Source organism: Helianthus annuus, chromosome 13 (genome assembly GCF_002127325.2).
Source record: "Helianthus annuus cultivar XRQ/B chromosome 13, HanXRQr2.0-SUNRISE, whole genome shotgun sequence".
Taxonomy (NCBI): Eukaryota; Viridiplantae; Streptophyta; class Magnoliopsida; order Asterales; family Asteraceae; genus Helianthus; species Helianthus annuus.
Window position 1 is genome coordinate 148,849,699 of NC_035445.2, and position 16,738 is coordinate 148,866,436.

General features: G+C 37.3%; 1 protein-coding gene across 1 annotated transcript; it reads right to left on the bottom strand.

Moving 5' to 3' along the window:
- Nucleotides 1-14,871: 14,871 nt before the first annotated feature.
- Nucleotides 14,872-15,955, bottom strand: LOC110901924 (putative receptor-like protein kinase At4g00960). Its single transcript, XM_022148680.2, has 4 exons — nt 15,821-15,955; nt 15,569-15,684; nt 15,270-15,480; nt 14,872-15,098 (listed from the first exon to the last, which is right to left on the bottom strand). Exons 3-4 carry the CDS (start codon nt 15,475-15,477, stop codon nt 14,872-14,874), a joined length of 435 nt encoding a protein of 144 aa, XP_022004372.1. The 5' UTR covers nt 15,478-15,480; nt 15,569-15,684; nt 15,821-15,955.
- Nucleotides 15,956-16,738: the final 783 nt, after the last annotated feature.

Below are 16,738 nucleotides of genomic sequence, written 5' to 3' on the forward strand. Positions count from 1 at the left end.
CCTTAATACTATAAATTATAACAAAGGCGTCGTTTTCAGTAAACTGAATGATTCACTCAGTATTTCCCCGCTGACAAAACCTTTTTCAAACATGTTTCAGGTGATCTGTTGTGATCCAGGAAAAGTGCCGTGAAGCACTACCAGCTTAAGGAAGTGGCTCAATATAAATAAATAAAGAAACTTGTTTTGTAAAATAAAGATTTCCCAGTGAAATCACTATATTGTAAATGACAGGGTTTATCCCTAAATTATGAAAACGGGTGTTCTTAGTATTAAAAGATCATGTATTAAAGTCTTCCGCTGTCACTTTAAATTAATAAAAACCACGGGATTCCTGTCCCGCGGCTCATGACAGGGTCAAACCGGGCACGTGGGCCGTGACAGGAAAAGGTGGTATCAGAGCCACTGATTTAAGCTTATTATTGATTTAAAGTCTATTAAAGTAGTTGGGGACTACTTAAATTTCTGATTGACATTCCGTGATTATGTACTGATTATTTGTTAGTTACAGTATGGGTAAACAAAGACTTTTAGCTATTTATCACAAATTAGATACTGCACCTAAAGAAAAAGGAACTTCCTCAAAATACCCAACGGATACGGATGAAGGAATATTTGTCCGTAAAGCCCAGTTTGAAAAGCCACTTTCTCCCAGTAAAAGAAATTTGATTAGTAGGAAAAGTCGAGAGAAAGGAAAGAAATCCCAACCAAAGAAAGTGAGGTTTAATCCGGAAACCCAGGAAATAGGCAATAATCCACCGTGGGAAGACAAATTAGATGAAAAATGGGCAGATCTTTACATGTTAGCCACTGTAGCAGTGAATACAAACCCTTAATCAGTACCTATAGTACCTACAATCCCGAAGCTCTAGAGAAAAGTTATCCCCTAAATAAATAAGTGACAATAAATCCTAGTGTGTTTAAATTTCAGTTGTTCTTTGTATTAAAATTTCACGGTATGCAATAATACTTAATTAGTATTTATGAAATTTTGTTATAAAATTTTAACTTAGCATTTTTGTGCATTTTGCATATATGCTAAACAGCATGAATGAGCTATCTGAAGCCCTTCAGAATCTCAATCTCTATCCAGTACCAATCAAAGTCTCCAACGACTTTACTGGTTACTTTGCTGATGTGGAGGAACCTATGGAATTTCAAGCTCCACCTCCTGAGAAGGCAAAACTTAAGAAAAGAAGAAGATATGTAGGTTGGAGGAAAGTACGTAGGAGGAAACCCGCTACTAGGAGAATTCCAAAAATAGAAAATCCTACGGATAAAGGAAAAGGGATCGAGACCGAAGAAAATTCTAGGCCAGCAGGAATAGAAATCGGGGAAAATTCTAGATCAGCAAAGATGGAAATAGGAGAGAGTTCTAAACAAACTAAAGAAGTAACATTTCAAGAAGAAATAGATCGCTTACTAGCAAACTGTGATATTATTAGACCTATAAACAACAACCTTTACCCTTACTCCGCTGAAACCCAAATTCCCATAAATCTGGAACCAGCTATCCCAGACCCTCTAATCCACGCTCAACCTTTAGGAGGAATGGACGAATGGTGGACTAATGACTGGCAGTTCCAGAACATAATAAATAGTCCTTATACCTTTCTCCCTCAGTTTGACCCAGAACCTATACCAAACCCGCCAATGAGCAACGGAAACTTAGCTGAACTCCGCCAGTTTGGCGAAGAACTGATAGGTACGGGGAATAGGATCCGGGAGATAGGAGAACAAATATCCTGGAAATATGATGAGAGGGAGCATCGCTACTAAACTACCAGTTGACAAAAGAATAGCGGGGTTGGGAAGTCTGTTTGTATAATAACAGTAGTAGTAAAAATACAACTCTGTGAAATAGCTCGGGAATAAAACGTTGTAATATAAACAATGTGTATGGATGCCTAATATAATCTATAAAAAAATGGAAGTCGAGAAATCGACAATTTTGGCATATATGTGTTGTGAAAAGACTTATGTGATTACGTGCTATTGTTTTGTTAGATTATCAATTATTTGACACTAATAGTTTATACCTATAATAATTATCAGATGGAAAACGCTAGTAATGAACCAGTTAATGAAGGGAATCAATCTGAGCAAAATCAGGAAAACCAATTTATGACTAGACAAGATATTGAGAATATTGTTGCTCAAGGGATAGCCAATGCTATTCCAGCAATCGTGGCTGCTGCTCAAAAACCTGTTGAACCCCAACAAATCATTCCTAGTAAACGTACTCAGGAAGATAATTTCAGTAATAGTGTAAAAGGAGGCGGCAATCATGATAATCATAACAACGATCCATGGCAAGCCCCACTTCTTAAGAAAATGAAAGCTGCAACGCCTGGTTGCACTTACAAAGAATTTCTTGCCTGTAAACCAGCAGAATTTGCAGGTAATGAAGGGGCAACTGCAACACTGCAATGGTTAGAGAAAACCGAAGCAGTAATTGCAATAAGTAAATGTGTCGAAGAAGATAAAGTAATGTACGCATCACACCTTTTCAAAGAAGGGGCGCTGGAATGGTGGAATACGGTACTTCAAGCCAAAGGAAGAAATGTAGCTTATGCCATGAGCTGGGAAGAATTTAAGCAGTTAATGGAAAGAAAATTCTGTCCCGAATATGAAAAGGAACAAATGGCAAACAAGTTCCTAACCCACCGGATGGTAGGTGTAGATTGTCGAGGATATACTTCGACTTTCTTCGAATATGCTAGAGTGTTACCAACACTGGCTTCGCCAGAACCGGTACTCATTTCTCGCTATATTTGGGGATTAATTGGCGAAATCCGTAATATCGTTAAAGCTACGAGATCTCGCACTATTGACGATGCTGTGGAATTAGCTAATACCTTAACTGATGAACTGGTGCGCACAAGAGAAGAAGATAGAAAGAAGGAATTGGCTCAAAAAATTACCCAGGGAATACGTGTGGGTAATTTCAAGAAAAGAGGAACTGGGCAACCCTCATCTCCTCCTTTCTGCAGAAATGGCAAAAAGAAACACTATGGAAGATGCAATATGACCTGCCATTTTTGCAAATCTATAGGACATCGTGAAGAAGATTGCAGAAAGAAAACAAGAATCCGCTATAACTGTAGAGAAACTGGACATTTCCAATCAGAATGTCCTAAGTTAGCCAAACCAGTAGACAATAAAGCGAAGACGATCGACGGAGTTACAAGGAAGAATGCACGAGCATTTCAACTAACTACTCAAGAAGCAGAACTCCTTCCAGATGTGATAGCCGGTACGTTCTTAGTGCATAATGTGTATGCAAAAGTATTATTTGACTCTGGTGCAAACCAAAGTTTTATTAATACTTCGTTCTGCCAAGCTCTTAATTTACCTTTAACCACCCTTAGGCAGATTTTTACAGTCGAAACGACAGATGGAAATTCTATTAACATAGATAAGGTTTTGCAAGAAGGAATGGTAGAGCTATTAGGCCATAAGTTCTCTGCAAATCTGTTACCTATGAAATTAGCCGGATTCGATGTCGTGTTAGGAATGGATTAGTTAATAGCCAACCATGCTCGAATCCTTTGTGATAAAAATTCCGTAGAAATTCGTACCCCTACAGGAGAGGTAATTTTAATTACAGGAGATAAGCCACGAAAACCATTGAAATTCATTTCAGTAATGAAAGCCAGTTATTCAAGAAAACAATAAGTAGTGTATATGATTTCTGTAATCATTAACACTAAAAGTAAGGAACTTCATGACATCCCGGTAGTCTCAGAATACCCAAACGTCTTTCCAGAAGAATTACCCGGGTTACCACCTGATAGAGAAGTAGAATTTAGAATTCATCTAATTCTTGGAACTACCCCAATAGCCAAGGCACCTTACCGACTAGCACCCATAGAAATGCTAGAATTGAAAAAGCAATTAGATGAATTACTAAGCAAAGGTTTCATACAACCTAGTTCATCCCCGTGGGGAGCACCAGTGTTGTTTGTGAAAAAGAAAGACGAATCGATGAGAATGTGTATCGATTATAGAGAATTGAATAAAGTTACAATTAAGAACCGATACCCATTACCTAGGATTGACGATCTTTTTTATCAACTCCAGGGAGCAAGATATTTTTCTAAAATAGACTTACGCTCCGGATATCATCAATTGAAAGTACAAGAAGAAGACATACCTAAAACTGCTTTCAGAACTAGGTATGGTCATTATCAGTTTACAGTCATGCCCTTCGGATTAACGAATGCACCCGCAGCATTCATGGACATGATGAATCGAATCTGTAAACCATATTTGGATAAATTTGTAATTGTCTTCATTGACGATATACTTATTTATTCCAAAAATCAGGAAGAACATTGTAAGCATCTACATGCACTCTTAACTTTGTTAAGAAAAGAAAAGTTGTACGCCAAATTCTCGAAGTGTGAATTCTGGCTACAAGAAGTGCAATTCTTAGGTCATGTGGTAAATCACGAAGGTATCCATGTAGATCCTGCTAAAATAGAAGCAATTACTAAATGGAAAGTCCCACAAACAGCTATGGAAATCAGAAGCTTTCTAGGCTTAGCTGGATACTATAGACGATTTATTAAAAAATTTTCTAAGATAGTTGTACCCTTGACTAAGCTGGCCTGTAAAGTAGTTAAGTTTGAATGGGGACCTAGACAAGAAGAAGCCTTTACGATTTTAAAGCAAAGATTAACAAATGCTCCAATTTTGGCTTTACCCGAAGGAACAAAAGATTTTGAAGTCTATTGTGATGCTTCAAAATTAGGACTGGGATGTGTGTTGATGCAACGCAAGAAGGTAATTGCGTATGCCTCCAGGCAATTGAAGAAGCACGAGGAAAGTTATACGACTCATGATTTAGAATTAGGAGCTATAATTTTTGCCCTTAAGATTTGGAGACATTATCTGTACGGAAGTAAGTTTACTGTTTATACAGATCACAAAAGCTTAAGGTACATATTTGGGCAAAAAGAATTGAACATGAGGCAAAGAAGATGGATAGAAATTCTAAGTGATTACGACTGTGATATTCAGTATCACGAAGGAAAAACAAATGTAGTTGCAGACGCTTTAAGTCGTAAGTATCATGAAAAGCAAAAGCGAGTCCGTGCTCTTAGATTAAATCTACAGTTAGATTTACTGGAACAACTAAAGAAAGTTCAAGAAACAGCAATCGAAGATGATGCTGAAGGAATGAAAGGACAAATAAAAGAGTTAGAGCAAGGAAATGATGGAATTTGGAGATTCCATAAGAAAAGAATCTGGGTACCTAAGCAAGGAGAATTAAGAGATAAAATTTTAGAAGAAGCTCATAAATCTAGGTATACCATGCATCCAGGAAACAATAAGATTTCCCAGTGAAATCACTATATTGTAAATGACGGGGTTTATCCCTAAATTATAAAAACGGGCGTTCTTAGTATTAAAAGATCTTGTATTAAAGTCTTCCGTTGTCACTTTAAATTAATAAAAACCACGGGATTCCTGTCCCGCGGCTCATGACCGGGTCAAACCGGGCACATTGGCCGTGACAGCAAGTGTCTGTCTATTCAATTGAGAGGAATCATTGCATTACATCCCCGTTGAAATAAGTGGTTGTAATGACGGGACCCTTGATTTCAACGCTTCTCCTTACAACTCTCATCAAATGCCTCACCCTTCCTTTTTATTACAGTCATACGACACGTTTTTTTGTTCTTCAATCTTTGTTACTTGTTAATGTTTTATTTTTTTCTACTTTTATAAAGGTTTGACCACCTCACGACTGTAAAATGTCTCGTGTGATTGACACCTTAAATCCCTTAAATACTTTGAGTAAAATCTAATTTTCGTTCCATACGGGTCGTATAATAGTATACGGCCCGTATACGTCGTTCGTATACATTGTATACGATCAGGCAAATTATTTACACATGGTGTATACGGGCCGTATACTTTTATACGGCCCGTATGGAATTAAAAAAACTGACAAAGTCTGCTGGCACAGACTTTGTTAGTTTTTTAAATTCTATACGGGCCGTATAACATTATACGGCCTGTATACACCATGTGTAAATAAGTTTTTGCCATGTGTTAATATTAGGACCCTTTTTAACACCAAATTTGGATTACTGACGAACTACTAGGAGTATTATCGTGCCACCAGCGAAAGTGTGAAACCACTCGATCATATCCATCTTCACCCCCTGAGGAAATCGAACCCAGGACCTAATGATATTAAGCCTTATCACACCACCAAGATGCCACTATGCTACAACGCCATATGCATTAACACTTTTTCTAATTGAAGTCAATTACAAGCTTTAGGTTTAATTTGAATTTTAAAATTCCATTTAAGAAAAAATATGTTGCGGTTATTATGATTTATATTTTTAAAATCTAGTTTCATTTTGAATTAGTCTATATCTATCTATTCTATATAATAAAGTGAATCAATGTGTGACACGTGTCATTTATTGGGGTCATCTAATCTATTGTTTTCCCGCGTCTTTTTCATACTTATCTTATATTAGTTAAACAGTATATTAATATTAAATTTTATCTTGCTTTGAATTTGAAATAAAATTCTTCAATTTTTCTAATAAAATATTATCTTCAAATTTAAATTATTAATTTAAGATAAGATCTTTTAAAATAAACCAAATTATCTATCATGAAAACCAAACGTAATATTGCTAGATAAATATAATATCAACATGGTAACTAATTAATAAACAAGGGGGTGGTGGTCTATTGGCAAAGACATAGCATTTAAACACCTTGGGTAGGGGAAGTCTTGGGTTTAAGTCTTACAGACGACGGGAATAAAAGAAATTTGCCGTAAAAAAACATGGTAACTAATATATTAATGGTGATGTCCCTGGTGTCAGGGGTGTCACACCCAACCGATGGCGGAATCATCGGGGCCCGGCACTGAGCGAAACAGATTGTCCAGAAGTTTCCACAACAACTATTATTACAAATTCAGTTTAAATGATAAGTCCCATACCGTATCCCAAATAAATAAACAAGTTATCATAGATAACAACTAGGCAAATAATTTTGTTCCAACAACTCAAATTTAATTATTACAAACCAAATAAATAAAGTATTGTTTAAATGCTCCTAAAGACCCAGCCTGACAAGATCAACAGACAACTATGCACTAGAAGCCTGTTCTTGACAAACAATTATTTGTTGGGGGACTCTAGAAACTTATTCTAGCTTCGCTTCCCTAGCAAGCAAACACCTTAAACACCTGTCACATACGTTAAAATAAAGTCAATACATAAAATGTAAAGGTGAGAACACAAGTTTGATAATAGCATATAGAGTTCGAATAGTTTACGCATAACCAACATGTACACAGAGGAAAACGAAGCATGTTTATTATCGACATGGGACCATCGGTACCAACGACTGCGGGTTGACTGTCCGAGACAGTTCGCAATACATGATTACCACCGTAATCAATGCAAGTAATTGTCCTTAACAACCCCCGTGTGAACGGGTGCTGAGTCCAAACTATAGTACTATGTTGCTAAGGCAGGTAGATAGCACTCCACGTGTAAACATAATAAACAACATTCATTTAGTCAAGTAATACATGCGATCGGTTAGCGTTCAAATAGTTTGTGTTGATTGTGATTTGATAAGTAACGTATGTAACACCCAAAAGTGCTAAAGCAAAAAGGGATCGAGTATACTCACAGTGATTGATTGATGGATTGAAGGGAGTGCTGAAAGTAGGTTAGCCTGAATAGTTCGATAGCATAACGATGAGTAACGCGGAAAGATGCAACAAGTGAAATTGAGTCGAACAGTCTGGTCGATCGAACGACATGTTCGATCGAACAGCACTAGCCGTTCGGTTGGTCCAACCGTTCGGGTAGTCTGCTCGATAGGCCGGTAGGTTCGATCGGCTTAGACTTGTTCAAGTGGATTGTTTCTTCCTTTAGGAAGGATGTGTTTGTGTATGATGGTTTGAACTTTTGAAGTTTTAGTTGCAGCATTTGAAAACATTGAAGTGTTCTTACCTTTCAAGTCGATCGATCGATCGAACGGGTCGTTCGATCGGTCGGCCCAACCGATCGGTTAGTCAACTTCAGTTGCAAGTCCTCAGGGAAGGGTCACTCGATCGGGCGGTGTATCCGATCGAACAGCATCCTAAGGCTTGACTAGTTTGAAACGATTAAGTGTTGAAGCATAGTATCTCATGATCCGAAGAGTAATGTTTACCATTCGAGTAGCATATTCGATCGAACATCACTTCGTCAATACCATACTTCATGAAGTTGAAAAGATGTAGGACCATGTGTCAGCCGATCGGCTGGCCCAGTCGATCGGCTGGGCTGTTCGTTCAAACAGTCTAGCCGCTCGGCCAGCATTTCTGACCTGGTCGGCCTTTCGTCTAACACTTGGCTGTTTTGGTTTGTTTTGATATGATTTTGAGGTAGTTTTGACAACGAGTTGAACCATATAACATGGGTTCTTACTTATTTCACTGGTTCGGACAGCAATCACCCAAGTCCGTCCAGTGAACTGTTCGGAACGGTAGTTTAGTGTTTAACCCGGAATCGGTGAACCTCGTAGTTAGAATCCGAACCTTGAACCATGTGATTGTTAGAATGATTAGTGAGCTGGTTCAAGCTCCGTTTCTACTGGTTTGAAGGTCGTGGGTGCAAAAGAGTTGAAAGATAACCGGGAAATCCGTCTTCCAACGTTTCACACCGTGAAATGTTAAGATCTATCATAGATCTTAGTTTGTTTATGTGGAAATCGGTTAGATCCAAGCTATTCATGGTTGAATGAGGCCAAAACATGATGTTCTTGAAGAACACCATGATGACATCATCCAAGAACACTTAGGTCTTGGTGATTTCACGGTTAGAATCCAAGATTTGAAAGATAGAAAGGTGTGGAATCGTGTAATGAATGAAAACGTACAAGATTTAGAGTGAAAACTTACCGGATTTGAGAGAAATCTGAGAAAAGATGAAGAATAAGGTTGGTTCGGTCAGAGCTTTCCAAAAGTGGAAATGAAGACAATGACAACCCTATTTATAGGCTTCCAAAAGAGGAAAGGTGTAACCGATCGGCCAGGCTCACTGATCGAATGGGCTGCCCGATCGAACAGCATGTTCGATCGGCTGGCCTGTTCGATCAGGGTGTCCTGTTCGATTGGCACAACCTCTTGAGTGTTTCGCGATGATTTTTTTGACGTTTCGTTTTCGATGAACGATGATTCGAGTACGATAGAGTTCCTAATCAAATTACTTTCAGTTCCAACTACTATATCTAACATATAAGTATCCTGATTTCACGTTTTGGTTTCGGTTTCGATTGTGTTCGATTGCTTTTCGAGTTTCGATTCGATTTGATTGATCACCACACATAACAACATAAAGTAACACGCACAAGAAACATATAAGGCACACACACACGTATAACAATACCAAAGTTCCCATAATTCGAGTTTCGAGTTCGGTGATTGATTCGATTAGCTTGATTATCGATTGATTAGCTTTATCGCATCGTTACTTCCTACTATTCAAAGTCGATTAACGATTCGCATTCGATTAACATTCGCTTTATTTTGATTAGACAACACTTACTCCACATAATACAAAAATTAAAATAGACTAATTACAATAAAGTCAACCCTTGACTTTGACTTTGACATTTGAAAACACGGGGTGTTACAAGGGGGTCCTGAAACAAGTGTTGTCTCAACCAACAAAAGATAATAAATTACAAGTTTTGTCCTTTATGTTTACATCAAATTGCAGGCGTTGTCCTTTAGCGCAAAAGTTTACGAGTTTTGTCCTTAACGTTTCAAAATCCTGCACGTTATGTCCTTTCGGCCAAACCCAGTTAGATTTTTTGGTTAAATATGGTCATGTGCCTTGCACATAAGGGTATTGTTTTCATTTCACCTTCTCAAGGTCTATTTTGTAAAGAACTTTTATTAAGGGACTATTTTGTAACAAACTAAAAAAATAAAAGGGTTATATAATCCTTATCTCATCTGATATCTCTCTCCATTTCTCTTATTCATTTCTCTCTACAGCAAACTCCACCTAAAACCGACACCATTTCCGGCGACAATGAACCAACCGATGTTTTCAAGCGATCTGAATCTCCTACATCTGTTGATTTAGCTAGATCTGTGATGAACAAGCATCATCTAGCCGTTTTTATCTTCCATCTCTAACACCACCGACGGTAGTTTTAAACCTGGTTCAATGTGTGGTTGTAGGAGCTCCGGCCACCCACCCAACCACCGGCCATCAACGCCACTTTGACACCATACAACGAAACCGCCACAACTGCCTTCTTATGTCAACAAATCCTTCTCTTTTCTCATCACCGGCGAACAAAACTTCTCCGGCAACTATCTCTCACTCCGTCTCTAACACCACCGGCACTGGTGTTGGTGTTTATTGCCACTATTTTGATTCCGAATTTCATGTCTTTTAAGCTTCTTGAACCAAAGACTATGGTTTTCAATTTTCATCTTTTTGTTTAAAAGCATATATGCTCAGTCAAAGAACTATGTGCAAGATAAAATGAGGATTTTGACTTCAATTTGTGGTTGTGTTGATGTTTACAGCCACCATTTTGATTATGAAATGGGTATATTGATATATATTATATGAATTTCATAAAATGAATGCTATTATTACTTGGATTTAGCTTAATTTCATATAATTTGAATGTTGTTATTACTTTGGTTAGGGTTTTAGAGTTTAATTTTGGGGTTTAATTCAGAAAGATAATGAACAAGGTGGATGGTGGTGAATTGGGTGGTGAGTTTAATTTTGGGGTTTAATTCATAAATTTTGACATCAATTTTGGCGTTTACTGACACCATTTAGTTGCAAAGGTATACTGGTGGTTGTGGTTGACGGGAATGGTGGTGATGGGTGGTTGCAGTAGCAGGTGGTGTGGGGGTGGTGGTAGCGTAGGTTATGGCAGTGGCAGATGGTGACGCTGGGTTGTGGTGGCGTGGGGTGGGTTATGGCAGTGGCAATAGTGGTAGAGAGAGGTATTTGTGCAGAGTTTTTTTCTTTTTATCTATACTTAACTTTTTCATTTTTTTACAGAAATAGTCTCTTAATACAAGTTATTTAGTCAATAGTCACTAAGAGCTGAAATGACGAGAATACCCTCATGTGTAAGGCACATGACCAGATTTAACCAAAAAATCTAACTGGGTTTGGCCTAAAGGACATAACGTGCAGGATTTTGAAACGTTAAAGACAAAACTCGTAAACTTTTGCGCTAAAGGACAGCGCCTGCAATGTGGTGTAAACATAAAGGACAAAACTTGTAATTTACTCAACAAAATATAATTAGAACTTTAATACATGTTTTTATCTTTTTTTTTTTTGAAAATTAAACTTCATTAAGAAACACCGGCCTACCCCACAAAAAATGCAGGGTGAACCACTAAACCATATACAACGGATATTTACACCACCCTTTCCATACAATGTTCTTATACTTTGACCTACACTTTAACCAAAGAAATCCCAATCTCCTAACATCCCCCATTATATCCTCGCTTCTCCCTCTTCCTTTTGAAAGATCTTTGAGTTTCTCGCCTTCCAGATGCACCAGCAAGTAATAATGATAAGGCCACTAACCACCTCTTTGACTCCCATCCCGCATGTCTTTTAGTAGTCCAGCAAATCTTTGAAGGAAAAAAGAAAAGATAGCCGTAGTCTTGGCCAAAGAACTGAGACTCGGCCATACATGAGCAGCAATATCGCATGGTGCGAATAAGTGCTCCACAGTTTCTTGAGCTTCCCCACAAAGAGCGCAATCTTCCACATCGACCATAATGTTTCTTCTAGCCAACACTTGCCTTGTCGGAATACGATCTAACTCTGCCTGCCAAACGAAAATAGTGCACTTCTCTGGAATCCAAATGCATTTTTAACGACATAAAACTGACTCGTGTCTGTTTCTTCATTCATCAAACTTTTCATTGAAGTCGTTGTAAAATATCCGGACCCTTCTGGAATCCACTTCCATTTATCTCTTTGATCTGAGAGTTTAATTGTCGAAAGAATCGTTGTGCATTCTTTCCATTCAGTAAGTTCATCGTTTGAAAAACCATTTCTGCACCAGTTCCATTTCCGCCTCGTTACCTGCACATTATTCCTTACTCTCTCGCTAACACTGCATGTTTTATCTTTTTCAAGTGTGAACAACCGTGGCCACCTAGTCATTAGCGATGTCTCATCGAACCAGATGTCAACCCAAAATCTAATCGAAACCCCATTATTCACAATGCCTTTGATGTAGCTATTGATATTTCTCCCATTTATCATCAGTCTCGACTCCATTCTTACGATATTAATCCACACACCTGTCAAAGCAGGATTAGCAATCAAAATATTCCGGCCTCTCCTCTTAACATGACAAGCGTTCACCACTCTTCTCCAAACACTTCGTTCCTCTACCCTGTACCTCCACACCCATTTCGTAAGGTTTAGGAAATGCTTGATAAGGTTTAGGAATGAAGGATTGATACCCCCATTAACTTCGTTTGTTTGGTGGGTTGGCAAATTAGAACAAAAGAATAAAATAAAGTCCATAAAATCCCACCAAGGGGTTGTAATTTATTCATGGCACTATTTTATGACCACTCACCTCCTCTTATTCGTTAACATATTCTTTTAGGATTGAAAAGGCAAATATGGTTTCACTTAGCAAATTTTAAAAACGAGTAAATTACATTTCTTATCCTTTATGTTTACACCAAATTGCAGACGCTGTCCTTTAGCGCAAAAGTCGACAAGTTTTGTACTTAATGTTCCAAAAACTTTGCACGTTACGTCCTTTAGGCCAAACCTAGTTAAATTTTTTGGTTAAATCTGGTTACCCAAGGGTAATTTGGTCTTTTTACCTATATATTTAAAATTATTTTAATAAAAAACATAAATAAATTTAGAAACTAATATTATATATTATATAAATACACACATCTTATCTATCTCCCATCTCTTTCTCTCTCTACCCCTCTTTCACTCCTCTCTCTCTAGATTTCAGCCAACAACCTCACAACCACCACCGCCCTCCCAGCTACCACCACCCTCAATCATTTGACCAAGTAAAAAAGAAACAACGAATCATCCTTTTTTTGAATGGCCAACTGGCAATTTTATTAAAACAAGTGGGATAACCACGAATCATCCTAATCAGATAAATTATTGTTTTGTCTTCTTTCTTTCATTCAAACAAGCAAAACAGATTTCAAGCATACCGCATATGCCTAAATTTGCAGTCTTGATCTCTGCACATTCAACCAAGTGGCCGGAGGTGGTGGTGGGGAAAGCCCTAAATTTGCATTGATGTTGAAAATTGATTGCGCGGTCGTGGGTTCTTCGATTGGGTGTCTTCTGGAATCGCCGGCGGTGGTGGGGATGGAGGTCCGTACGAGCGTCGCCCTGGGTTCTGCGATTGGGTGCGTTCGACGTCAGAAGGCCCAACCACAACTCTGATCAAATAGCGGAGGCGTCGAAATCATGCTATGAACAATCAACTCAAAACAGAGAGACGAGTACTTGAAGATCGATCAGGTTTCGATTCATCCATGGGATATATGAGCTTCCGATGACGCAGCAAATCAAACAACACAAAGAGCGAAGACGAATCTACTGTTCAAACTTCATCTTCTTCTTCTGCTACTGATGATTTTGATCCTTCAAAGCCTGTGATTTTTGTTACGAATGGTGAGGGGATCGTGTCCCCTGGTCTCACGTCTCTTGTTGAAGCTCTTGTCAATGAAGGTCTTTATAATGTTGTTGTCTGTGCCCTCAACTGTAATTTTATTCTATCTTTATATTTTTTTGTGTTTTTAGTTGCTTATTAGTTTATATTGGTTGTGATTTGTGTTAAAAGAAAAAACTGTTTATGGCATATTGGATTATTGGGTTTAGGGTTTCCAGACTGGGGATTTGGAACATGTGTTTTTATATTTCTTTTTAAGTTGGAAAGATTACTGATTTGTGAAATCTTGAGGTTTATGCAGATTTTTTTTATTCTTGAAGGAGAGAGAGATAATTTAGAGAGAGAAAGAGTGTCGAGGGAAAGAGAAAGTTACTGGGTTTGTATATGCAATTTTTATTTTTTTATTTTTTAAATTAAATAGATGACATTACAATAGTACCCTCGTGTGCCTTGCACATGACTATATTTAACCAAAAATTCTAACTGCGTTTGGCCTAAAGAACATAACATGCAAGATTTTGGAAGGTTAAGGACACCACCTGTAAACTTTTGGAAAAAGGACAATACCTGCAATTTGGTGTAAACATAAAGGACAAAACTTGTAATTTACTCTTTTAAAAACCTATGTTCATAATTCCTGGTAAATTGAAAGCATTTTACAAACTATATGTAAACTTTTTTACAGTCGACACACTAAGAAGTATGTAAGGGTAGATTGGACTAGCCCGAGTGTGCTACTTCAAGAGAACGCTTCAAATCTAAAATTAAGCTGCCTCAAATTTAGGTTTCACTTTGCAAAAAAAACATTCTTTATTCATTTTTGCTTTTTCATTTTGTCAATTGTTGTATTAAATTATTGATTATGTAATGTAGAACTTGATTATGCAATATGTAGATCATTCTTCAGGGGACCGTGTTGTGGTCCGTAAGACCTTTCAAGAATACCAAAATTCCATTTTGGCCCTTTTGATTAGGTTTGGTTGTTATCTGGGGCCATAAAAGCATAGTTAATCATGTTTTGGCCATTTTAAGGTGTAATTACGCATGTGTAATGTATGAACATGTATGAATATCATTCTGAGAAAACATAAACTCGATTTACGTCTCAGTTTTTAATTAAAACACGTAGCTCGTGTTTGTTTAGGTATTGTGCATGCATGATTAAACAAGTATGATATAAAAAGCAATTTTCATTATGATCAAAGTCCCGGAATTACAAATATTAAAATGTAAGATACGAATTACAATAAAACAAAAAGAATTACAAAAATATGAAACGTTACATATCCGTTCACGGCTTCCTTCATGGAGGTAATGTAGTCCACTCGCAACATCTATGATGATGTTGTGGTGTCTTTCCCGGTTAAGAATGGAACTCTTAGATGAATCTGCATGAATCATCAAGATGTAGCCATCAGTAACAATATTCAACAGAACAAAATATAATTTGCCACCATAATAGTGCAATTAAAATAGTAAAAAGGTTATTAAGTTTCTCTTTACAATTAAATTAACTACTATGATTACAAGTGTAAGTTCAGTTACCCAGGAAAATTTACCAAATATGTATTTATCAAGACTTCTATGTGTCAGTAACTCATAAATTAGAAGGCGCATGATGCCTTCAATGGTATACCCACAAAGTTGAACCAAGTTACAATGATTAAGTTTCGGGGGTGGCTCAGCCTCATTCTTGAATTCATTGCCACATTGAGTAGATACCGTTTTTAGCCTTTTTACAGCTATCTCTTGTCCGTTTTCGAGCATGCCCTGATTTAAAATATCAAATGATAATATCGTTAAACTAACATTACAAGTGCCGACTTTATGTAAGAAGCAACATTCTTTATATGCATACCTTGTAAACATTTCCAAATCCACCTTTTCCCAAGATATTGTCGTCGGAGAAATTGTTTGTTGCTATCTTCACTGAGTTGAAGGTGTATCGTAATGATTCAGGAACATCCAACACAACTAGTTAAGAGAGAGAGAGAGATATAGAGAGTTAGGAGTAGTTTTAGAGATGGACGGCTTGGCGGTCACTAACACGCCATAAAATGCGACTTAATTGTTGTAATCATGAAGCGTAAGCGGAAGAAGGGAAACTTACTCTCAACAGTGTTGATTTGAGGTATTTGTTCCTTTTTCTCGTTCTTAAGAACATAGAGACGGAAACTAACAGTTATTATGATGAATCCAACTATCCCAATAACAACTTGTATTATCACCTTCGTTTTGTAGTTCTTCCCAGATTAAATAGAAATGTTATTAAACTTAGTTTGTGTTTTAATAACTAGTCAAGTATAATAAATAATTAACTTTTAAAACTGTATTTTTTTTTTAGAAAAGGTATTTAGGGCGAATTGACTATAGAATGTAAAATGAAAAAGTAAAAGTAACAATTTTATTTAGGATATATCTTTATATACGTATGTATACTTTGTTAAATACTAAACCACACACCTAACAAAAGTAAATGGCTCTATCTTTAAACCCTTGAACTTCATAGCCCCTCACATATTGATACTTAAATCTATTGAGTCTAAAAGGTTGCGAAGTTTATGGTTCTGTTTCCAATCGTATTATTTAATCCTTATAAATTAGTTTATGGGAGTAATAATTAGGAAGAAAAACATACCGAAGTGCAAGAGATTAAAGCTTAGAATAACGTCGTAAGTTAGTAAGCATTCAGAGATAAAGAAATCAAAGGCCGTGTTTGGCAAAAAAATAGTATCAGAAGCACAGGATTTCTTGAGCAGATCTGAGCTGATGGTTTACGACAACCTAAACTGGATTTGTTAGAAGACAAACGGCAGCAGCAGCGAAAACTTATTTTACTAGAACACAAAAGTGATACGCAAAAGAGACCAGAGTAGATCAGGAGAATATGATTTGGTGGGTTGGTCAGATTTTTCTAAGACCGTCTCCAACGCATCCCTAATCCTCCCGCCCTTTGCGTTGGAGATCAGCGTCCGATTATGTCCGAAGACAAGGAGCCCGTGCAGAAGGAAATTTACGAAAAGGAAAT

What these genes read in the sequence shown, in the direction of transcription:
- LOC110901924 (XM_022148680.2), bottom strand. Translation starts at nt 15,477, where the DNA reads ATGCTCGAAAACGGACAAGAGATAGCTGTAAAAAGGCTAAAAACGGTA. An exon ending in TCTTGATAAATACATATTTG is followed by an intron (nt 15,099 to 15,269) that starts GTAAATTTTCCT and finishes TGATTCATGCAG; the next exon opens with ATTCATCTAAGAGTTCCATT.